General features: G+C 33.9%; 1 protein-coding gene across 1 annotated transcript; it reads left to right on the forward strand.

Moving 5' to 3' along the window:
* Nucleotides 1-676: 676 nt before the first annotated feature.
* Nucleotides 677-26472, forward strand: Cpr66D (Cuticular protein 66D). The gene is made up of 3 exons (XM_081759882.1): nucleotides 677-803; nucleotides 6527-6964; nucleotides 24121-26472. Exons 1-3 carry the CDS (start codon nucleotides 792-794, stop codon nucleotides 24568-24570), a joined length of 900 nt encoding a protein of 299 aa, XP_081616008.1. The 5' UTR covers nucleotides 677-791; the 3' UTR covers nucleotides 24571-26472.
* Nucleotides 26473-26830: the final 358 nt, after the last annotated feature.

The raw sequence follows: 26830 nt of genomic DNA on the forward strand, positions 1-26830 counted from the left end.
TCCTCTCTCAGTTTCTTCATTCCACCATTTCATTCATTTCTCATCATCACCGTCTCTTTTAGCCTAGCTGGCATAAGCGTGGTACGTAAAACTTAAAGACTTCATTACATTTCATTCAGGTGAATCGCGGAATGTAAGGCGGAAACAATTTAACTTAATAGCCAGAAAATGAGAAGAACATTGTTTTCAGCTGATAAACTCGAAAGATTACATGTTACCTGTCAACAAAGAACAATAAAACAGTAAAATATATTACTAAATTAAATTAACCGAGACGACGTAAAATGGTATGAAGTGGTACTACTGTTTATGGAACTTCCTCGAATATAGTTTCCTACCCCCTCCTGCCATTTCAGAATGCCAAGTTTATCAAGATGAAAATTGAAACCAATGTTGAGAGTATAAGAAAGAAATTAAAGAAAGCACGTAAAGAATTTTCGTTTCTAATGAAGAAGATAGGCCTATAGTTTGTTAATTGATTTTAAGAATCCTTCATAACTTATCTTAATGACTGGCAACGCTGTTATTCAATGAAATGTATGTCATGCATGCATGCCTTATGTTTTCTTTTGTCTTTATAAGATGTAAATAGTTGAAAGGGGAATTCGAGGGGAAGAGATCTGCCACGCCTGATCCAAGACTCAACTCTTTTCTTCGAGATCAGCTGAAGCACCTTTCTCCCGTCCACCTCCCCTTCCGCATTATGTTTATACGCTCCCTATAAAGGATAGCATGACGCTCAGACAAACGTGCATTTGGTGATTTAACTTCTTTCGTATAAGACGCTAAGCATGTTACTAAAGGTAAGGGCATCGTTTACTTCCACGCCTTAATTAAATAATTGTGTATTCATATAAGTGCTACGTGGTACATTTGTGCGAACGATTTTATTTTTTTAATACGTAAGTGGTCACAGGTTCTAATCTTATCCTATGAAAGGGCCACGAAGGTTTAGTGATGTTGGTGGCAATGGCCGAATTGTCTTTGAATCGCGGGTTCGAGCCCCACTGAAGAGCATGGATTGTTACTAACTGTCCTCGATATTTGTGTGTTTATCTCCCTGTCGAGTACGGTAGAAAATAGTGTAAGAAGGACTTGAATAAGTTTTCAAACAAAAAGTGGTAGAACGTTCATCTCTGGACCGGAGGGTTCCTATTTTGATTCGAAGCCGTGTGAATTTGTGGTGGACAACATCATTCCCGTAGGTTTCTCTCGGGGTTTTTCCGTTTCTTCCCAAAGTTTCATTCCACCAACTCTCTCCTAATCTTTCACTTCCATTAATCACCTGTCTGTCCTTTAGCTTAAAGTACATAATCGGTGACGTTATTTTAAAAATTTCGTTTCATTTTCCTATCCTGTGCAATGATAGACGACTTTACGAAGAAACTTTCAGTGCTAGATTTTCCATTTCACAAAGAAAAGCTTTGAAGTATCAGTATGAATTACATCACTATACAACAAAAGATTTACAGACTCTGATTTCAATTCGGGACTTCCATTACATCAATATTTAACATTGCTGAGTTATCGTTGAAATTTAATGTATATACTTTTGAAAACTTTAGTTTAACTTCATGTCCGACTATACCTTTAGACTAAACATCGAATGATCATGAAATACAACAAACATAACTCTGAGAAAAACTAATCGCAATGTTGTCCATGACAAGCTTATGTGTCATGGATCAGTCCAAAAGCCTTATACACCACAGGTGAACACTCTACCACTAATCAATTTCCCTTTTACAACTTTTCACCGGTTTCATGTGGAATAGTCGCTCTTATTTATTTGCTGATGTTTAGCGTTTCTTTTCAGCACTGAGGGTAAATGAGACGTGGACCTACATTTTAAGGTGTGATTCGAACCACCGTACTAAATTCACTGCTCTCCCACCGGAGATCGAATTCGGGACTCTGTACACCAGAAGTACGTGTTCACGCAACTAGACAATCAATGGGGAGAGATCTGGAAATTGTTATAGCACGAAAGTATTGGAAAAATCATTTATACCCACCTATTAAAAATACCTATTGTTAGAACGCTCAAATGAAAAAAAAAAGTATTATTCAATAGTATAAATATTGGCACATACTGGAGAGCACACTAGATATCACAAAGAAGGATTCGTTTTGATGATTTAAGAAACTAAGAAATGTGCTTTTATTCTTTGTTGTTAAATTAAAACTAAGCATAAAACAAAGAATGGTTATTATTAAGACGATTGATATTAATTAACAACAAATGATAATCAGTCATTGTCCAAACAACATATTCTTGGAGGATGTTCTCCCATCTCTCCTAATCACATATGGTCTAATGGCTTAACAGTCACTGTTATCTCCAGGATAAGAATTTCTGCCTTTTTAAGCGACGCGGTATTTTCCACCTTGTCTAGTCTCATCTCACCTAAAATGATAACTACGAAATTTCTGTACTAAAGAGAGAATTTCTGCAAACCATCTGCGCTACGAAGTTCTGAAATCATAAGACGAAATTATAATCATTCGTTGTCCTTTCATTGCTGATGTTGAAACATTATATACAGACCAGAAGTAAATACTCCAAACGAAGGCCGCGGTGGCTCAGTGGTAGAGCGTTCACCTCTGGTGCTTGGGGTCGCGTGTTCGATCCCAGCCCCCGTCAAGTGAACCTTGTGGTGGACAAACACCGTGTCCTCCCACTTTCTTCATTCCATCATTTCATTCATTACTCATCATCACCGTCTCCTTTAGCCTAACCGGCATAACCGTGGGACGTAAAACTCAAAGATTTCATTTCATTTCATTTTTCCAAACGAAGGACATAATCTCTTAAGTAGCTAGCCTCCATGTACGCATTATTTAAAAACAATATTCACAACTTAGATAATGCAACATTTTGATGTAGCCAAAATAAACATAATCTATTTAGAATCACAGTTTAAGACTCATTACAGTTGGAGATATTAACAAAAGTTTATTTAGCTATATGATACCACCTTACACTATGAGTTTATTGCTTGTGGATGAAATTGGTTAAGGATAGACAGGTTTAAGGGTTTTTTCTCAAATTTCGAAGTTTGTTTGTTTAAATAATATAAGAAAATAGTTTTCCTTTATAACTGTCATCAAAATTGTTCAATTTTTATGTAATATGGCATATATTTTCTCTGGGGCTTATTAATAATCCCTATTGCTTTGCTTGAAAGTCTGTCAAGAACTAAAGGGTGAAATAACCCTCCGCCCTGCCATTTAACAATCTTGGATGATGATTTTCGTACAAGATATATTTGGTTTTGAAGCAACATGGCACATATTTTCTTTGAAGGTTCTCATAGGTGATGCGCACTGCACGAAGTTAAAGGCAGTGAAGAATAAAGCGGCGGATTAACCCTCCTTTCAATTAAAAAATACGTTCCGTGATAACATTCATAAATAAAATATTTGTTTCTTTTTTCTTTTAAATATGGTATTGTTTCTGAAGTTTCCCAATCCTGTATATTGCTTGAGTTTAAAATCAGTCGAGAGTGAGAGAATAAATTTAACCCTTCCCCTCGCGATCCAGGAAAATAATATTCTATTTTAATAGAATATGGTGTATACGTTTTATGACGCCTTCTCGTAATTCCTACTGTTTGGAGTTGAAGTCAGTCGATAATGAGGAGTTGAATTTACTCTCCCTTACATATTTTAAAAGAGAAACATATGTTCCGCGTAATCTTCGTAAAAATTCTCCCGATTTTTATGACACATAGTGAACATTGGTAAAGGACAAGGCGATAGAAATCTCCAATAATGGCAATAATAGTAAGAAAACAGTTATCGCTCACTAGTAAAACGAACATCAAAATTTCATAAAAGTATTTAAGAAACACGGAATTTGTCATCCTAAAAGGCAGCAAAAGACTGCTTAACGGTTTATCAATCACTTTCGTTATAACTGGCAAGATTTGATAAATCTCAATCAGCATATTGCAAATTTCCCACTTGTTCCTTCTGAAGGACAATGGCGAAGAGTATGGTTCATATTTTATAATGATGATACATTAATTACGATTCTTTTGTTACGTTACCTTTTTTTGCTTTGTTTGCTAGTTTTAAATCTTCCATCCTTAATTTCACAGTCTTCCATACTAAGTACAACTATAGTTCTGAAATTTTCGTACAGAAGCATAATCCAATGACAGTACAATATTTTCAGATTATTTTTGTTTACGTTAGTTTATCCTTTATTGTAAAATTGAGTTTTCTGTACTAACTATATATCCTGCTGTGTTATACAACCAAAAATGCTTTGCAGTAGGTATGCACAACATACCATCCAGGATATCCTCGTGAATTACGTTTCACGTTATGAAACTACAACATAGTTCAAGTTATGATTGAATGTGAAAACAAAATTAAAGTAATAATAATAATAATAATAATAATAATAATAATAATAATAATAATAATAATAATAATAATAATAATAATAAAACTGTTAAATACAATAAAACAATGCTTTTATACAATGGACTAAAACGGAGTTTGATTAAGTTAAGATTATTTAAGGGAACTGGATGGCAACATTGGTTTCCAAACTTCTCTGAATAACTTTCCTTCTAAAGATACTTTTGCTACATGTTGGATATCATTCAAAAAGCTATTCCATCACCTTTCAAATGCGCTATGTCTATGCTAGAATAACTACAAAGTTGGCCATGAGCAATATGGATCACAACATATAACCCTCAAACCGTTGAAAATAGAATTCATGTTTATATGAACTTTTTTTTGCTTAGAATTGCCTATACTATCATTTGTAAAAGTATCATCACTTCCTCCCGGGACGTTGGCGCGATTGATTATAATGAATTACAGCTAACCACTGAGGACGCCGAATGCTTTTATGGCCATAATCTCTTTTCTTCACTTTACGCCATCAAAGTTTTCTCCTTTTTTGTTTTTAAAAGTTCCTTACGGTTATTTTATTAATAATAATGTATTAATCAACAACATAAAGAGCAATAATGATAAAGGAAAGAAACAAATACTTATTTATTATTTCTTGTAATTTTACTGAAAAATACTACATGAGTAACTGACTGTCCTGAAAATTGCTTTTCTACCATAGATTTTGAATCGTAAAATTTCCTCGAAATGAAATTACTAATTTCAACACATTTTTGCGGTAATGTACAAAGAATTGTCTTTCTTCAACGTCAAGAGAGGTGCATTAGAATTGACTTAACACTAAGACTTCCCACTAAAATATGAAACATATCAAAGTGCTACATTTAATCACCGTCGATGGTAGCTAATGCGGGGAATGTAGTTCACGTGTAAAATAATGACCAATACTAATAACTGTCAATCAATGTTGTTATTAATAAAATATCGTGTATTAATAAATAAATGGTTCATTATTAATAAAGTATTAACTGTACAACTCCTCTCATTACGAATTTACCAATAGAATGCCAGCATGTTTGTCATGATTCGTTCAGATTTTATTTAAAAAATCTTGTAGTGCAAGTTCAATCGACGCAAGTTCGAAGGATAAAGAGCTTCATTTTTCATGTATTATTCCACATGTGTTAGAGCATTATTGCAAAGTGAAGCGACGACCCAACTGCGCAACTGTCGAAAATATTGTTTGTGATGGCGTAAGAGTAAGGAGTGTTGATCAAGAAAACAAGAATCCTTCTCAGAGACTCTTAAAATTTAATTTTATCCAGTATAAAGTTGAGAATTTGTAGACTGTATCTAATATCCTTCATGAGTGTGTATTTGTTTTAGACAAATATTGTATTCAAGTTGTCTTCCTCGGTATTTATCGTCATCTCATTTCCCTACGGGGCAGTGCATCACAAATTTGCTAAATTATTTCATCCTGGAGATTAATACCTTCAGTACATCATAAGTTCAATGTATGTGGCATCTCAATTGCTATATTATTTATCATAAATATTCTCTAACGATTTATACGTTTTCACTCTACCATAAGAATGCAACTCTGTCATTACTTTTTCGAAGATAAACGTTGATAAACGACATGATGGTAGGACATCGCATGTATTATGTCTCATCTCATTAAAAATCAACAACTTTTCTCATATAAGAGACAGCACGTTGGGATCTACCAGGCCTCACACAATCAAAAACTCTTGACATAGTCGAGGGTAGGGTAAATAGACATTCTTTCAGAAAAGTTAAACGAAGGGGCAAACTTCCAGGAAATATAGCATGAAAGAAGTTGCTTTAAAATCTTCTTAAATACGAACACTAAGTAATAAAGTCAATTTAGAATTAGGGGGAGCCTGTCTTTCCATGACACTAATTCCTTAAGGAGTATGTAAACGATTTTTTATTAAAGTTCCTTTTCTTCTTTGCGTAGAGTGAAATCATGATCCGAACGTTTGTCCCTACTTTTTAAAGTTCTTTATAAATTAGTTTTATTTGCGATAACTTCGAATGTGCAGCAAAAATTTGATTTTTATGTTTTCGCCATATAGATAAGTTGCTTGTCAATTTACTGAAATGTGTATTTATTTCTCTTCCACAGATTCTATGCTTATTATGCCTGGCATCTCTAGGTGTCAGCAGGCCCGAACCGGAACCTCAACAGATACAATACATTACTCCAGATCAACAACAAGCAGCACAACAACAACCAGTGCAGTTCCTCGCACAGGAAGCACAAAACCCACAGTATGCACCTAATTACGCACCAATTCAATACATTGCCCAATCAGCGCCAGCAGCTGCAGCACCAGCACCAAGTGCAGGTGGTGGCTTGAGTCGGCCTTCAGTAGTGTACCAAAGTGCTCTTCCGACGCAGCAGCTGCGCGTTGCTGCAGGACCGCAAGCGTTAGCAGCGTATCAGCCTGGTGCTCGTGTCGCAGGGGCTATTCAGGCAGGACAACTTCGTGCAATACCTGTGAAGAAAGTCAAACCTGCACTTGCACAAGGAGGCCAGCAGGAACTTCCAGAAGATTATGACGTAAGTTACATTCTTTTAGTCAATATTCTTTTAATCGTTGGTTATTCTTTTCATACTAATTTGAGGATGTTGAATGTAACTATTTTTAAACATACTGTACCTGTCCCTGAGGTCACGAGAGAAGCTACTTCAAAGTTGGGAGTTTGAGATACTAGTAAAAGTGTCAATTCTTTGATACATTTCTCATTGTGTTTTTTACTAATTTAGGATTCTCCATTCATGAAACTATTTTCAATCATCGGATTCACGGAGTCATCTCGAGAAAATTGACTCAAAATTGGAATTTATATTTATTTATATCCCAAATTTGAGATAACATTTTAGGCACCCTATGAGCGCGTATATTTAAGAATAGACTCACTGCATTCAGTGTTCTCAATTGGTATAAGAAGCACAGTTAAAAAAATATCCAGGCGTGGACACTTTTTACAACTGGCATTATCGTTGGTTCTTTACAAGTATTTTAAACAAAGACGGTTGTTTCGGCCTATCATTGACCGTCTTGTTTTTAGAAAGGGAAATCAATTCTATTAATCGTGCAGCATATATATATATATATATATATATATATATATATATATATATATATATAGGATGGTTCAAAGTCTGAAGACATGTAAATAAAATTAGAACGGCGTAAGAAAATATGGAATCAAAGCCTCTTGATATGATATGGAAGAAGGCCAAACAGCAAAAAACACAAATCGGCATACATGTCCAATTTACCATTATTGCAGCAAAAATACCTAGTAGGCCTATCAAAGTTTAGTTCATGAAAGAATAAAAATTGACCAATAATTTTGTTTTGAATAAAGCAAAAATAATTACATTACTATATCTTTCTAAGAGTATACGCTACCAGAAAATGGTGAAATATTTTGTTGATTTCTCTCTAAAAATTTTGACCGAAATCCAATATGGCGGCTTCCAAGATAGTTGCTGAGATCCTCAATATCCTACCATATTTATCTTCTTTCTCACACCAGGCTTCAATTTCATATCTTCTAGAACGTTTCAATTTTACTTGGATGTCTAATTTTTTTTTTTATACCAACCTATTTGCAGATGAAAACCCGGTCTAGTAACGTATCACCTCTCACAAAGCTAGTTTCGACCAAAAGGAAATTAAAAGCGTAGAAACAGGACGTAAGACTTATTCAAGAAGGTCATAACCAACAGTATGTTCTAAGTACGGAAGCAGCAGGAGTTTACTTATAGCTAATAACACTTTTTTTTTTGAAAGATTAATTTTGGTAAACATAATCTGGGTTATCGTTTAGGAATTTATTTCTTTCCCTTTCAGAGTCAGGATATTCGATATTATCTTTCCCTATTAGATTATGCAAATTCAATTTTTCTGGTGCTCATACATAGTCTTTCACAACAATATTTGGTCATTGGCTTTCGCTAAAAACAGAAAACATATTTACTGCACAAACCTTGCATGAGAAAATTAATGTAATCAATTCATGCATGAAACTTTCTCTATTTGCAAATATACTATATATGTGCTATACGAGATTTTTAAGTTTTCGTGACAAATATGATGTTGCGAAAGTGCACGAGCAAGAAAACAGAATTTCGTTGACCTGAACAAGATTTCATGTGGATCATTAATGAATCTTTAGTGTGAATTTCAATTATATGAAATAAATTTGTTCGCAGAGATCTTTCACGAAAGACTAGAACTCAGCAAAGCAGAAGACTACTTTTGGAACGAGTTTGACCGGGGCACTGGTGTCTTTAGGATCATCACAGTGATCGTGTATTCTAGTTCTCCTATAGGCCAAAGAGTGCGGTGGGGAAGGACCTGTCCTATGCCAGTTGATCTTGCTTGATGGTCTATACAACCACCAACTAGAACGGATTTAAGTCCCCACATAGTAAATTCTATCCGTTAAAACGTGATAAAAGATTAGCATACGCGCTTTCGGTAAAGGAGACAAGGGTTCGATCCCAGGAGAAAGATCATGTGGTTCAGTTCACGTCCCCTACATCTTCAGTGCTAAAAAGAGGCGTTAAACTCCAAACCAACCAAGCGCCCGTTATAATCGCTATGTACGAGAATGTCCTAAAGCAAAATAAATCAATTAATTGAAATACGTTTAAGGGAATGAAAAAGAAATAAACCTTAAAGAATTGAATATGGGTAATCAAAATTAAACACATCCAATGTTTTTATTAATGCTTTGTTTTCAATCGTGTGCGTTATATTGGTAAACATAATTCCAGACGAAATCTTCAACGTTGAATAGACTAGAATAGGAGAGTGAGGAACAATTAAGCAGAGTTTGTAACAGTAGCCTTCAATTTATTCTTACTTGTTACAAATTCTTGGAAAATGAAATATTAACATTACAGCTTTATTCCTTACATTTTAGCAGGATTAGTTACGCTCATTTTGTGAAAGTCTTACCTGAACCCTAGCTTAATTTAAAAAAAAAAAAAAAGAAAGAAAGAAAGAAAAAAGAATGTTCTCACTTTGACGAGATGAAAATAGTTTGCTTCACTGATAAATTATTCTATACCTCTCCCCTATAGAAGTAGAAATTATTCTCTTTATTAAGCCTCTCAATTGAGTATTTTAAGTATCTTTCTTATTTTCCTTCACTAGACTTTACATTTCCTAGAATATAATTTATTCTCAAATTGTGACCTAGTCAAATTCGTTTACTCTGTGGAAGTATTTTCAATATATACAGTACATATATTATATATATAATTTCTCACTCTTTTCGCAATTGTTTCTCTTTCACATTTGTCTCTTCCAATTATCTTTTTCCATTTTTCTCTGTACTCATATCTCGGACCCTTCTTATAGTTTTTCACTGCTTTCTTATCTCATCGTTTTCATATTTCTGCTAAACGTACACAACAAAACTCTACCACCAAATTCTTTACAAGCCATTTTCTCAGCTTTTACTTCAAACACTCACAATACGCTTTTCTTCTTCGTAAATGTTTCATCTGTGGTTTCTATTCTCGTTTTTATTTGAAGTTTACACTTCGTATTTCCACTAATAAAATCACTTAGATACTATAAACAAGTCATATACTCTGTTCTCCCTCTCCTATTTAAGCTTTGCATTTTTCACGGTGTTTATTTTTCTTTTTTTTCCCTCACCTATCTTTGTTTTCGTACTTTTTAATATTTTTTAACCAATACTGTTAATTTAAGTCTAATTCAGAAGAATTATTGGATGCTATTCCTGACATTAAGTGCCAGAAATGAGTGTTCTACCAAACTCAGCTTTTTAAAAGATCTTCATTTAGGAGCAGAAAGCGACAGAAATTTTGGAGGCAATTGAAAAAAAAATATATTATATGAAGCGAACGGATTTACAAGCGAAGTTGAACACCAAATGAAGGAAGTTATTTCAAGTCTAAATATCCTGTAAATAGACGTATAAGTTGTTCTCGAAAGGCAACGAGGGAAATTATGTTTTTTCAATCTTGGGAAGAGAAAGTGATTTTTCCAGTGATGACTACTGAGAGAAGTCATAGTCTATTGTAAGTCTTCCTTTTTTAACTTGTACCCATAAAATTTTAACTTTTAATATGACTTCCCTCAAAAACCACCACAGAATTTTCGTAAATCGTTTCCGCGTTGCCTATTGGTATAAAGATCATGCTGATTTAGAAGATTTTCAAACTTAGATTAGAAATTGTATTGTATTGAGCGTGGTTGTACAGTAGAACAAAGACAAAATGTCATCGTTTACGAATAAAATAAGCCTTCTCAAGATATTCTTTGCTTTCGTGAACTCGCTTATAAATAAACTACCAATAAAAAACGTAACGAACAAGAGAAGAACATTCCTAACAATTACATAAGAGACAATTAGCATATTCTAATCGCATAAGGACGAGATGCAACACAGATAATATATGGAAAATAAATTACAAGGAACTCTTGTAAGATGATGATGACCATAATTACTATAATAATGTTAGAGCATAAAGTAAATATTTTTAAAAATGCGAATGTGAATGTATTTAACAAATATTTGTTCCGTCTTGTCTTTTTGAAAAATATCTTTATTGTTTAAAGTGTTTCAAATCATAATAACTTATTTGACACTGCTGTGCAACTCAGCGATGACCCAGTTTTTCTAATTACGAAAAGACAATATCGTATTAGCCTAATTGGACAGTGAAAGTAAGAGTCATGAAACCACGATGCCAGAACTCCTTCCTTATAAAAAATATTTTATAATAACATTTTAAAACTGTCGTTATTTTGCAAAGTAGAGCAGGCGATTGTTTTCTTGTAGATAAATAGTTTACTCGTTTCTTGAAAGTAACTAGTAAAAGGAAGAAATGAGCATGTAACTGATACCACAATTTTTAATCTAACGCAGAAGTACATACATCCATTAATCATTCAATTGACAGAAAGTATATTAAGAAGTTTTGCAGCAATAACTAGACCGGTTTATTATTTAAGACAAAGTTACTACATGCAGACTGCTGTTTGTTTAGTAGAAAACCAATTAGGCGTGCACAAAGTGAATGAACAAACACAAACTTTTCTTTTCTATTTCAAGGATTTCTGCATGCATTTGGAGCCGTAACTTCAATGATTTTCAATGATCCATTAAAACTTATTTACTTTCTTTAAACGTTCGGAACACACTTGCTAAAGCCTCTATTTTTAATGGTATTTTCTCAATGTGAGTGGGTCGTATTTTAATTGTTTTTTTAAAAATACTTTCCCATCGTTAACATACTGTAAGATAATTGCTTTATATGGTACCTACAGGGCTTGTTGTATGTATGTCAGTATTATTTATACTATTAAGGAATGTTCCTGCTATCTAGTGATCAATTCATTCAGTATCTTAAGAAACATCTCGGAATTCGTTTATAGTTATTCTACGTATAGATGTAATAAACGTGTTTCTTCCAGGCATACTTCCGGGGGTCAAAGCCACCCCAGAGATGACCTACCGCTCTCCTGGAACCACTAAGTGGGTGGCTATTTGAAGCGTTCGCAACGCGTTTTTTATTGTTCATGCGTACGCCTGGAATACGTTGATCATGTATTTAAATGTGGATGGCTAATCACAATACGCTGCAAACGCGAAAGCAATAAAAAAAGCGCAGAAAACTTCGACTCGGGCGTATTTGCTGCATTCCTTAACAATAGACAACCTGCTGTTTAAAAGATGTATAGAGAAAGAAAAAAGAAAAAAAAAAGACGTGTTGCCAGGCAAAGGGATTTTAGCAAGAAACAGCTGCTTGGAAGATGCTTTGTGGAGAGCATTGGAACTCTGCTATTATAGACCTGGTCCCGGCGAAAAAGACCTGGAAACCGTGACTGGCTCACAGTATGATTTATAACTTTGGCAAAAGTAAAATTGCCGAGTAGCCACCTAGGTCGCGTTCCCTGTGGTGGTAACGCATCGGAAACGGATTCTCGAATAGATTAACCCTAAGATAATTTACATTGCGAGTCGGTATGTCATTATTCTGACTCTTGTGTAGGGCACGTCATTTAACAAATAGTGCCCCAGTGCTGCCTCTTACAAATAGTATCTAAGTGTTGATGTTGCCCCCATACATTTTCTGTTTAAATGGTCAAATTCCACTTGCATATGTTTTATTTTTTTAAAACAAATCTTTTATTTCCCTCACTACTTATACAACAAATATCGGTACCGTAAAATACCGAATAATTAACGATGTAATTGCAATTATCTTCATTTCTTATAGCCAAAAGGACTCAAACGTGGAATTTTAGATTCATACCATTTTAATAAAATTGTTTGACCATAACGGTAAGCTATTTGAAATACACGAGAATAGATCTACAATGTAGGTATGTACTTACATATGAAGGACTGAACATATCCATGAATCATTTTGTCCATTCATTGTAAAGTGTGATTGAAATCCATTTTATTTACTGTACATATGGAGCTCAGGGGAGGGAAGATACAGCTCCAAAGCTTCCTCTTGTATTTATGTGCATATGTAATTATTGAAAGTTTCATATACAGGCCCTACATGGTGTTTCAAAACAATATCGACAACGTTCGAGAGGTGATTACGGGCACCAAAATAAGATAAAAAGTATAGACCAACGGATAGACAAATACTTCCTTCGGAATTATAGGCTGTCGAATAAAAATGAACTTTAAAAGTCCACAGCTCCATAACTATGTGACACATCGTAGTCGGGTCAAGACTTCACTTAGGAACTAATATGTGTGCTATCCAAAAATTCATGTTTTAGTATCCTTACGCATTCACGCAACAATTTTTATTAAGGGAGTTTGGCTAAAGACTGCCTCTATAAAAATTATTGCGGAAGTGCCGCAGGATATTGAAACTTATATATTTGGATAGGGCACATACTAGTTCCTAAGTGAAATCTTGATTCTACTATGATAGGTCCCATAGTTTTGGAACTATGTACCTTTAAAGTTCATTTTTTTGAAGTTTTCGGCAGTTTATAACTCCGAAAGGAAACATTCGTGCTGTCAGGTTGGTCTATACTTTTTGTCTTATCTTGGTGTCAGGAATCACCTCCCAAACATTGTCGGTGTTATTTTGAAACACTTTGTATAAATTACTATATTCCACATCTTATGTATGACAAATATCATGATAGAGAAAAAAGGGGGAAACTGTGACTGATTTATTACATAGCCAGTCGATGTAATATATTTGAATTTGAAATGGAGAGTAAAAGAAAGACCCAGATTAAAAAAGGAAAAAAAAAGTCAGGGAGAACTGGATGAAGGAAAATGTTTTTTTAATTTTTTTTAGCTCTCCCAGAAACGATCAAACTGAAAGTAGCAGATGTTTTGTATTCGTGTATGTATACGGAGGGGAGAAAGGGAGGAAGCAGTAATGTGATGAAGATTATGCCAGAAGAAAGGCAGCAAAAAATGACGTTTTTTATTTCTTTGGATATAGTAAAAGTGACAGGAAAAACGTCCTTTTAGCCTTTGCCTTGGCTGCCAGCAGAGTGATACGGGTGACTAACCTGCATTGAAATGAGAGGTTCACGGCCAGAAAATGATCCAGTTTCGTGTCCAACAAGGACTTTCTCTTATTTTCCCACATTCATATACATATATACATATTCCTCGTTTTATCTCTCTTTTTTGTTTATTTACTTACTAAGGTCACAATATCAGTAATTTTTATGAATAGCTTTCCAATAGCTGCCGCTAGCATGATGCTGAAAGCACTCAGAAGAAAGTGTATCATGGCCTTCCTCAAGTAGAAAGTTAGATTTTGATATAATGCAGACAACGTGATGAAAATGGAAGGTTAACATTTTTAACAAGGAAGAAAATATAATTTTGAACCAAATAATCATCATTTTCTAAACATGATTCAGTAATTAAAATCAAAATGAAAGTCATCTTTCACAAGAAATTTTAATACATGGATTGAACACTAACCTACCATGCCAGTATTGCACACATTCGTCTCAATCTTCTTTAGGACCAAATTTTATCGAAAACGGTATTAATTTTACTAAGTGGTAATTGAAGTAGACAGTTGTTTGCACGAATGGCCAGTAGAAACGAGATTAAACAATTAAAAGCAGGCTCCAAAATTAAATCCAGAAACATTTCAAGGTGTCGTAACTTACAACACAGTACACTAGATAATATGTGCATTCATTGGATGCGATTTCACATCCGTCTTAAATATCAAACACCTAATCTGGTTTCTATTATTCGCCCAGGCTCCTCTAACAATACTGTTTATCTACATCGATCTGGCTTTCACTTGCCCAGATTCCTTAAAAAAGACCACTTATTTTCATATACACTTCCATATAAATATGTATTTTTATTTAATTAAATGTCAACTACTGTTGATATAACATTTTCTATCCAACTAAACATACAGAGTGTTTCAAAACAACACTGACAACGTTTGGGAGGTGACTCCTGACACCAAGATGAGACAAAAAGTATAGACCAACCTAGGTGTACAAATGCTTCCTTTCGGAGATACAGGCTGCCGAAAAAAGAACTTTAAAGGTCCGTAGCTCCAATACTATGGGACCTACCGTAGTCGCGCCAATACTTCACTGAGGAACTAATATGTGCGCTATTCAAATATACATGTTTCAGAATCTTGTCGTACTCACGCAACAATTTTTAGAGAGGAAGTTTGGATTCGGACATCTAATTGGGAGTACTCACCAACTAACTACCTTTATCAAAATTGTTGCAAAAGTACCGCAGGATCCTGAAACATGGATATTTTGATAGGGGATATACTGGTTCCTAAATGAAGTCTTGACCCGACTACGGTAGGTCCCATAGTATTGAAGCTATGGACCTTTAAAGTTCATTTTTTCATGTTTTCGGCAGCCTATATCTCCAAAAGTTGTGCACCCAAGTTGGTCTATACTTTTTGTCTTATATTGGTGTCAGGAATCACCTCCCAAACGTTGTTGCTGTTGTTTTTAAACACTCTGTATATAAAGCTATCCCAAAGGATTCGTTGAGTTTGCCCTGTTTGAAAAGTTACTGTGTGTTAATTCTACAACTGTAAATTACATTCACGTAACGTAACCATGAGTTAATACATAACAGAAATGTACCTCTAAAATTTTCACATATACATTTCGTTGTTACTATCAGATGATGAGCTCAGATGGCGACTTTGTAAGTTTAATGGTGACTTTACGTTGTTTAGATGGCCTCCAAGATCACCTGACCTTACGGTTTGTGATATTTTTTTTTATTGGACTTTACGGTTGTCTATTGCCAGCAACCTTGAACCCCATTATCGTTACTTTGATGACTATCATCGGTGATATGGTTTGTCTGTGTGTTGAATTAGATGCTGCGTAGATGCGAGCCATGTAATGAAAGGATGATCTGACAAATATAGTTTGAGTAAAACTCGGATATTTTCTGTCTTCCGTTCATGGGGACTTTGGTGACGTCTGTCTGTGTTGTCATTTAGGTTGATTTACACCGGTCGCCTATATCATCCCTGTTTCAGATTCGCGGTTCGCAATGTATTCACTGGAATTAAAAGTTAGAAATATCTGGTCTATATATGTAGCATTAATGCTCAATCCATTGATAGGTATGGGACGCGATAGCTTAGTGGTAGAGCGTTCACCTCTGATGCATGGGGTCCTTGGTTCGATCCCAGCTCGCGCTAATTAGCTTTGTGGTGGACAAACACCGCATGTGCAGATTTTCTCGGGGTTCTCACGTTTCCTCCCAATTTCTTCATTCCATCAGTTTCTTCATTTCTCATCATTACCGTCTACTTTAGCCTACCCGGCATAATCGTAGGACGTAAAACTTAAAGATTTCATTTCATTTCCATTGGTGGATGTAGTCCCAGTTTCATTCCCAGTAGCAGCATAAAACTTTTGGTCCTGTGTTTTGATGCAATTGGGAGCTATATACTTATAATAAGATTAAATGTACTCAAGCCAGCCAGAAATAATAACATTAAAAATTGATCCGCTGACCACGCCTAATCAATTTTAATCAATTGACTATTTGACCAGCCAGCTCTTCAGGGGCTGAATATCCTGTAGTATTACTAGTAGTGGCATATTTACAGTTTATTTCTAAACTTCGGTTGCAATCTAGTGAAGCAGTCACAAATAAGCGTGTTGATTAAAGAAAAGGGGAATTTGTTAATTAACATAAACAAGTCCCATTGTATTAACTTCTCACTTACTTTAAAGAGGTTTAATTACTTATTCAATATACGGCTTTTGCTCTTCACGTTTAGTCTGCATAACATTAAAATAACAATTTTCTATGTTAGTATTCTTCTGCTGTCTCTGCTTACATGTTATAACAATTTGCAGTTATGAATAAGGAGACTTGTCTCCAATGTGTTGTTAGCAATGCAGATATAAATGACACGCAATGTACTTCTTTTAAACTTTCTTTCCGTCTGTCTGTCTCTAAAATAACTGCCTTTCACTTTCAGATATAATTACCTTTCTCATTATTAGTTACTTTTTTTAAGAAACTTTTTTCTTTTAGTGTTATATTTAATATTAAAATAAGACAGATTTAACGTGTGAAGTTATCTTTAAAAAAGAAAAAGAACGGAGCTGACAGGATAATAGCCTTTACAAGTTGTGATGATCTGGTATTATATACTCAATGTTACTGCACCTGCTCTGTAAATGCTTTCTTTTTATCTTATTGTGTCCAACTGGGATCAATGGTGTGGTTCTGTAATCCAATTCTTTTGGAGGCGAGGTAATACTGTGGGGGTTGCTCTTGCATGGTGGTTAATGAACCCGTTAACTGCACCGGATTCTATCACACTGAGAAAAATCCGTTATCCGCACAGCAGTATATTGTACAAATATACGGAATCTATATGTTTACTACGGAAATCTGTACGGAGAATATATTATCCGTATCCTACATATGTACAGCCTTTTCCCACTTAGATGTTACATCATGGCGCTGCAGAATGCCTGACATTCAAGAGGACCTATACGTATACATATGTTACTTACGTCTGCTATATGTTATATACGTCTATCTGTATGTCAGTTCCTTAACGCCTATATACATTTTTTTATTTCATACGGAAAATACGAATAGATGGAACATTTATACGGGAAGTATACAACATATGTTTTCAGTTATGTGTTAACTGCAGGATGTTACCTAGAGTCATACGTTAAGTCCGAAAATCATGGATTTACGCATGTAACCTATGGTTTACGTACGCCATATACGTCATTTTTCATTGTGCACCGGTCGTAGTTAGAAGTTCACGTTAATAGAGGTCCCGTCTTTCTTTCTTAATTCCCGTTTTACATAAGGACTCAAACTAACTTATTGTGCTGACACATAACAGAGTGATAAAAATGTCAGCGCGCATGCCTATTCTGTGCGTGATTCCAGGTTCAAACCTTGATCGACATTACATGAACCAGCATCGTCTTCGCTCTAGAAAAAATGAAACAATAACGATGGGAGATGTGTTGGCCACACATCACTCGAAATAAGCCGTCTGGGCGACCACACTCTTCATGTCGTGTAACATCTAAAGTTTAGTATTTTATTTTAATCAATATTCCTTCGAGGTTAATGATTATTTATCTACCATTTTTTTTAAAATAAAAATTAGTCATTGAGATAAATAAGTGATGTGATGATCCCAACCATTATGATCCCATTACAATTTGAATAAACAGGAAACATTCTATTATCTTAATGAAACCTTAAATAGTATTTAACGATATCTTAATTCTAATATTTTTCTGTGAAGTTAGAAGATAGTCTCAAATATTACTGTTAACACAGAAATAAAATATACTTCAGCTTGTTTTATTTTTGATGCTGATTAAATCTGCACCGTATCCCATTAAAACATTGATTGATTCAACGTTATTTGCTTCTTTTATGAATCAACTAGTAAATACCCTGACATGTTACTGTGGGTTTTATTCCTCCTGCGTCTTTCATGTAGAACTTTCTGAATTCGGAGTTTGACACCCTCTGAAGCAGAAAACCCAGGTTCGATACCCAGCGGTAGTTCATGTGGTTTGGAACCTACGTTAAGCTGTACATCCACGTCTCATAGAGCCTCGCTGGTCAAAGAGAGTTCACCAACTCAAATCAAATCGAAGTCTGACACGAAATTTGAACACTTCGGATCGGCATCTTAATGAACCACCCACAACCATTTTTATTCCCTTCTAGCTCAAGTCAAAAACGCTGAAACATATGTTTAATTATTTTAAATGTAAACCCTAAGTACCAAATTTCACGTATCTATTCAACTCAAGGTTATTTTAACATTGAGTGCTATGCAGAGTTCAAAGGAATGTGAAAAAAATCAAGTTATCAAGGAATTAGTGTTATCAAGGTCCAATTGTATTATTGCTTGACGTAGCTAACAATATTTTTATGTATGTCCAGCGATGATGGGTACCAATCCCATGTCTTGTTTTAGCTCATTGATATAGAGAATTATTTTTCTGATTGCAATGAAATGAAATTGAATTTTTATGACGTAATTTTTATTGATTTCTCCTTACTGATAAGTCAAGTTAAATATCTCTTAATTTTTTTTAAATAAGTTTGCATTTCATACATAAATTTAATACTGCTTAGATTAAATTTGATTATTAAATAGTACTAAACTTTTTAGGAAAATTCAATTTTCATTAGGTAAGGGACATTTTAATAGATTTGAGGAAGAAATAAGGTAAAAATCAAACTATTAAAATTCCATTTGACTTAAACTATTCGTTGAGCTAAACCATATGTTTATTGTAATATATATATATATATATATATATATATATATATATATATATATATATATATATTAACGAGTAACAGCTTCGTCAACTATCCACGTGTCATCATCAAATACTATGTATACACAGGTAGCGACAGGTTTAACGTAAGAGACAGACGTTAATAATTTCTAGAATAAACGTATTATTTTGCTCAGCTAGTAGTTAAAATCAAATTTAAGTCCATAAAAAGCAAAGCTCATACAATGGAAAACATTAAAATTCCACTTCATGTTAAAGAAAACAGAAAAAATAATTCTCGAAACATATGAATGGGCTAAAAGAAAAAGAGCTGGCAGAAACATTCAACGCAGTTCGTTTTTATGCCTATTTATCAGATATTGGACATTCCAAACATCTAGACATCTTGATCTTTGGAAACCTAAAAGACTGGAAAATTAGCTTCTTTTTGCCCTTGATTTATAATATTTTGACTTACAAACCGCAAATTCACTATGAGTTACATCTACAACTGATACGCTATAATTAGTGGTCAGATTTTGCGTTTGCTTTCGATCATTAGTAGTATTAGAAAGTATTACTGATGTAGTAACTGATTCATATCATTGAGACGATTATAAAACCATCTTAATACGTAATTTTTCGCTAGTGTCTTGATTTCCAATAGATTATGTTTTCTTTTTTTCTCCTTACTTTTTTTTTTTAAATCATAAATGAATGTGAAATAGCCGCAAGATAGAGAGACAAGTAAAGAAAAAAAGAGTAATTGCGCAATCTTGGTTTCGGAATCTTCCACTGAACGTAGACGGCAAAACAACACGGAAGACTAGAGGGCGGGGTCACCATAATATAAAAGCAGTGAAAGTAGGCGGTGTAGGCAACATTATGGTGAAATGACTCAGAGAAAGTGGATTGTAATAAGCTCATTGGAGGTCACTGCACCGATTCGCTTCCGAGGAGAAAAAAAAATAGTATAAAGAATCATTCTTCAAAAACCGATTGTTACGTCAGAAATAGCCAGCAAGCGAGTGTAAATATATAAGTAATGTATCTTTTTTTTTTAAATTTCTTTAAGTGTAAGTTCCACATATGCATCTTGCAAAAGAACGTTTCTTCACGCGTAATACTTACATAAGATTTCAAAGCGAACTCAACGTATACACTCCTCATTTTCCCTTGATAGTTGAATGAGTGTGTGTGTGTGAGTTTTTGTTTGCAATCCCATATTTCAATTAGCATTTCGTGAATTTTCTACTGTATTTTTGCTATATATATATAATTTTATACTAATATCTTAGTGTCTACTGAAATTTTTGTCTTCAGGACAAAGACGTGATACGGTATTTTTACTTAAATGTCACAGTGACATACATATACTATAATCATATATTTGACTTTGCATTGCGTGGTCCCATGTTCGCTTCCTGGTAGGAGAGTCTAGTCTCTATAAACCTACAGGGTAAAGCATGGAGCCAATATGTTTCTTTATACATGTAAATTACTGTAATGACGCACGAAAGAATGTCGATTTATAGGCTGTTACATAAGAATTCCAATTTTCCATATATCCTTTAGAATCACGAGATAACGTAATTCCAATTCTTTTTCTACTTGATTGAATTAATAAGACCCTATGTTAGTAAATGCCTTCAGGCAGAGCAGACAAAACCTAATATTTCAATTTTAAATTTACATGATTAACTAATCAAGAAAATAATGTAACATCAACGTTTGATATTTTTTGTAATTACAGAAATTATTTGCAAATTTTATTTGTTATAATAATCTTTAATATAATTTAGTTTATTTCATTATCGATTGAGTTTCTTTTAATTATGTAATTCGTTATTGTTTCCAATACAATGACTTCGTAAATTTTAAACATTCGTGTTATAAATACTTACCGGTAAGTGTTGCCAGATGCTCACCCAGAATATATATTTTATTCAAACTTTTTTCTGGGGGTCCAGTATTTGAATATGTAGTATTAAACCCGTGTTATTCTGTACCCGAAAAGACGATAAGTAATTATTACTTACTGTCATCTATATTCTCAGAAGATCTGATAGAACTAGAATATTTTTATAAGGAAGGGAAGAATACAGATGAGGTGTAAAATCAAATCCTAAGGCTACATCAATCATTTCCCTGTTAAACAAGTATAACTATGTTAAGAAAGTATACAAAAGTTAGTCGAGGTACAAAGTTATTTTTTTAGGGGGTCTGGACTCGATGGACCACTACGAGTGTGTTCCTGAGTGTTGTATTTGTATATACGAATCGTATAGTATAAAATGAGCAAGAAAGAAGAGTACTTGGTTGAATCATTATTTTGCATCAAAAGAAAACGATTTAGTTTGATCTCGAGGGCGGCTCTTGAAGATAGTCACACTGGTATTAATTAATTAATTAATTAATTAAATAAAAGGTATCGCTATAAGTTAAGGGAAATACAGGTTCAGAAAGATGTATATAAGAATTAGTACATTAGATAACAGCTTTAAATAAAATCAAATTTTTACCGATATGACTTCCCTCAGAGCCGCCTCTGGTCTCTACTTTCGGAAAGAAATTCAATAGCTTCAATAGAGAATCATCGGGCACAAATATTAGCCAAATTTAAAACCACTGTAATGACTTTCGTGAAATTATGTGAAAATTCTATTTTGGGGCATATGAAAGCGATTTAAGCAGTCTGCAATATGAAAAAAAAAAAAACTTGGAAGCCTCCAGAAAAGCTTGCCAGGGCGCCTAAATTTATCTTGAAAATGATTCTCATGATTTTCATTAAATTTTGTGAAACATCATTTTTAGGCACGAGTGAATGATTTAGATTGGTCTCGATTGTTTCTGAAAAAGCCTGTAGTATATCGCGAGGAACCTAAAATTATTTTAAAAATATACCTAGCTCTAATACTTTTAGTCAAATTTGATGGAAAACCGTTTTCGGCTATGAGGTAGAAATTTTATTAGATCCTGATTTTGGAAAAAAGATCTTAAGAACAAGTAGAAAATATTTCTTTCGAGACGTTTAATATTAGTATCTTTGGAACCATTTTAATTATTTTAATCAAATTTGGTTAAAAAATCTTTCTGAGTACGAGATAGTGATTTAGCTGTCTCAACTTTGGAAAGCTCATTGATTTCTATATTAAAAAAAAAAAAAAAAGTACTCGGAGGCTCTTCAAATTTTTCTACACAATAGCTCCAACGACTTTCATGCAATTGGGTGCAAACCAGTTTTTCATGTATGCGCAAGTGATTTAGCTTTGTCCTAAGTTTGGAAACACTCGCTTAGGGGCGATGGGAAAAACTTCAGGAGCATCTAAGTTTTATCTTGAAAAAGCTCTAATGATTTTCATAAAGTTTGGTAACAACTTATTTCGAATGAGAACTAAGATATAGTTTTCTTAACTTTACATTGACTTTGTGAAAACTTTCTAAAAGACACTTTAGGAAGATACGTATTTCGGGGCGCATACTGATTTTAATGAAATTAAATAAATCTACCATTTTCAGCCTAACGTAGGAGAAAGATGTTAATTAAGTCTGATCTTAGGAAGTCAATTAGTAAACTGTGTAAATAGAAACTCATTTTAGTCTTCGTTTATTACGGGACTATGGGTAAAGAAGTAAAAGAGTTCATATGACTATATGCAGGGAAATGCATTGTTACAGAGTTACGGCCATTGAGCCACCTGTTGGTGTGAAATAGTCACATTCTGGACGCCTCTCACTGTGACTCAATTTAAACCTCAATAGATCAGCTCCTAATTAAGCTAGGAAGACAATTTTAGTATGAATGTCTTCTTGTAGGATTGGCTACGTGTAAACCAATACAGATATAGCGTGTATGTCATCGAGCGAGCCTGTATCCAAATCATCTGCAGCGAGTGCAGTTTTTGTAAGCATTCAGCGATATCTCTAGCAGTGTCTCGTTAATCTCATTTTTCCATCCGTAATAGTGTCTCAGTTCACGTGAGAAGGCATCTTCAATTACCAGAATGTATATGTTTGAGCGGACGATAATCCTCATGCGATAAGTCCCAGGAGATATCAACAACAGTTTGTTCTCAGTGTGTGGTGCGGTATTGTCGGTGACGCTTTATTAGGCCCACATATACTCTCACAGACTGGCAGAAAATACCTATTGAGACTTCCTGGAAACCGATGCATTGAATAACTTGCCCTTGGCCCTGTGTCCACCCGTGAAAATGCATATCCGTGGAAAGCTTCATTCTTCAGGAAGACATTGATTCCAAAATTATCTTCCTAGCTTAATTAGGAGCTGAGCTGTTGAGGTTTAAATTGAGTCACATTGAGGGACGTCCAGAATATGACTACTTCACACCATCAGGCGGCTCAATGTTCGTAACTCTGTAACGATGCATTTCCCGACATATAATTACATGAACTGTTTACTTGTCTATCCATAAGAAATCCACGCCCTGTTTATAATAAGAAACACAACATCAATATTTCGTATTGATATTGTATTGTACCGGGTATAATCACGAGTATTATGAAAAAACTGTTCAAAAATAGTGTTAAAATCTTTAAAGTATGGGTATGGAGAAGAATACAGTAAATGAATGGCACAAAAAACTGAAGAATTAACAAGTATAAGAGAAAATACAACTAGAAACAACTAAACATGGGAAAAGAAACTGCGACATTTTGACAAGAAATTTTAGCCTGAGGGATTTAATGGAAATATGGTATCAAATAAAAGAAAGGCAGTAACAAATATTTAATAGAACGAATGATAGACAAAGCAAAGCAGCTATCAAGGATAACTTTTCAAGCTGCGGTCCAAATAAGTTTCCAGTGATAACATTAACCTTATTATGATTTCTATTGTGGTATTTACCGTAAATATTCTAATTTTCTATTTCTCTTCTTTTTATTACAGCCAAATCCCCAGTATCAATTTTCATTTGATGTGAAAGACGATGAATTTACCAATTATCAAAACAGGAAAGAAGAAAGAGCTGGTGATACTATTACTGGTAGTTACAGTGTTGTCGATTCCGACGGATACATTCGAACCGTCACTTACACTGCTGATCCTGTTGGAGGATTTAAGGCCGAGGTAGTTCGTGAACCAACAGATATTGTAGTGAAGATTCCTCAACCTACACTGGCACCTCAACAACAAATCAAACAACCTCAGTATGTGCTTAAAGCAGGCCCAGCTCAAGGCGTTCAGCAGCCAGCTGGAATACGATACGCAGCTCCAAGTTTTCAGGCTATTCCAGTAGGGAAAGCGCCGAAATTGGCAGCAGCTCCTGTCAGAGTGGCTAATGTCCGAGGCCAACAAATTGCTTATGCAGGACAACCAGTGGCGCAATACCAACAATAACATAATATCATGTAACTTCCTGCTCACAAGAAGAAATTCAAATGGTTGATATTTCTCTTGCCATTTGCGATAATATAAAGACATGTTCCTGTTCGGTGCCCATTCTCATTTCTTTCTTTTTTTTTCTTAGAAATTCTTTTGTGTTTCACTTTCAATAAAATAGCCTGTGGTGTTCTAGTGAAAGGTAATATGAAGTCTGTGTTCATGTGATGTAAAAATGGTTTGAACAATATGGATTCTTTCTGATATAACACATGATATTGCGATCAATTTCCCAGTGCTGTGATTTGTATTCTTCCTTACCCTCTATTTACTGACAGATTGAAAGAAATGATAGTAATTTATGATTCATGATGTTTCAATTACTGTACTTGATTAATTTAATAGCTGTAATACTAAATCTTGTAAACGAAAGGAAATCTAAATGGTATCGGTATCTATTCATCACATATGATTCAGCTTAGTTTTGCTACTGACTACTTTCATTCATTCTTTCTTTCTTTCTTGTATGAGATCTGAGAGATTTGCGCTTGGTTTTTCTTAACGAATCTCTGACAAATTCCAGTCTACTGTTGTTAAACTGCCTAATTTATTTTTCCTTTCTTCAAACTCTTGAAATCTTAAAAAATTAATGCTTCATTCTTTAGAATACTTTTAGGATTTGCTTCACCGCACATTTTACATAACCTTTAACGTCTTTTCTTAATGCATGACATCTTAGAGCTTTATATTTCTTAAACTAATTTCAAGCGTACTGCAGCTTACTGCTGCAAAATTATCTGAAATATATTTTGTTTACTTGGTATAGTAAAAGATTCGTTTCATTTTCTTTAATGATTTTTCAAGACTTTTATTTTCTTTACCTATAAAACTTTTAATGATTTAAGATGTTTCAGGTAGATCTTCCAGCTACAAAACTATCTAAAACTAATTTCTTTCTGTCTCAAGATACATTTAAATCTCTCAGAGTTTTTATACTTTCGTGTCCTTGAGATTATTGCCATAAAGAATCTGTAAACTTCTTTCTGCTTTTTATCTCTTATTTAATGTGCATGATATCTTCGTTTTCTTTGAGTTTCAGGTCTTTTGGCTATTTAACCATTTTTCTTTTCTCTTTTTATGTAAAATGTTGAGTTCTTTTTAAAAGTGATTCTCATGAATATTTCACTTTAGGAAAGGACGAACACATCTTTTAAGCATTTTCTTTTCTTCGTGTGTAAGATTTTGTTAGTTTACACTAAATCTATTTAAAACTGCTTTAGGTGCCTCTATCTGATTTTACTAGTATAAACCATCTTGAACATTGCTTTTCTTCATACTTATGTAGAAACGTTTAATAGATTGCTTCACTTTCCTTGTAACTGGCACGCTTGTTTACCCTTGTAAGATACCTTTAATCTCTTCTTTCCTGGTTTCTGAAAATTTAAAATTTGATTCTAGTTCACTTTAAATATTTAGGCTATTCGTCGTTAAACTCTTTTTTCTATATCTTTTCTTTTTTAAGCATGAAATTTTAAGTGTTTACACTTCATTTAGCTTTAAATGCTTCTCAGGAATGATTTAACTTGCTATTCTAAACTATCTCTTTTAATACTTATTCCTTTCTTTTCTTTTCTCTTTTCTTCTTCTTTTTTTGGTTTAATAAAATATTGGGAGTTTACTTTTATTCTTAAAAATAATTTCTACGTAAACTTCATTTCGCTCTTATAGAACTGTTTTTAATATATCCTATTTCCTTTCTTTTCATATAATCTTAAAAGACAAGGTCTCTTTAAAAACAATTTTAAAGTACTTAATTGCTTCAAATTGAAACAGAAAAAATCGCGTTAAATTTCAACTTGGTACTACGAATTATCGTTAATCTGATCTTTTCTTAATGCATGCAATTAAAAAAAAGAAAAAGTAGTTCTTGGGTAGGTTTCAGCTTGCAGATGTAACTTTTTTTCTATTTTCTGCCATTCGTGTCACTTTTCTTTTAAATGCTTCTGACCTTACAATTCTAAATCACTTTCAAAATGTTCTTGAACTTAGTGATGTAAAACCATCTAAAACTAATTTCTTTCTCTTTTCTTTTTCTTTTCTTTTCTTTTTCTTTTTTTTTTTTTTACAAGATACGTTTAAAGCTCTTCAACTTTTAATCTTATGCTTCATTGGTTTTAAACATGTTTCACATTATTGGTGCGAACTATCTTTAAGCTATTTTACTCTAGTGCATGATATTTTCATTTTCCTTCATGATATTTCAGTGCCTATCTTTAAT

Source organism: Thermobia domestica, chromosome 5 (genome assembly GCF_964235325.1).
Source record: "Thermobia domestica chromosome 5, izTheDome1.hap1.1, whole genome shotgun sequence".
In the NCBI taxonomy this organism is placed as follows: Eukaryota; Metazoa; Arthropoda; class Insecta; order Zygentoma; family Lepismatidae; genus Thermobia; species Thermobia domestica.

What these genes read in the sequence shown, in the direction of transcription:
- Cpr66D (XM_081759882.1), top strand. An exon ending in AACTTCCAGAAGATTATGAC is followed by an intron (nt 6,965 to 24,120) that starts GTAAGTTACATT and finishes TTTTTATTACAG; the next exon opens with CCAAATCCCCAGTATCAATT.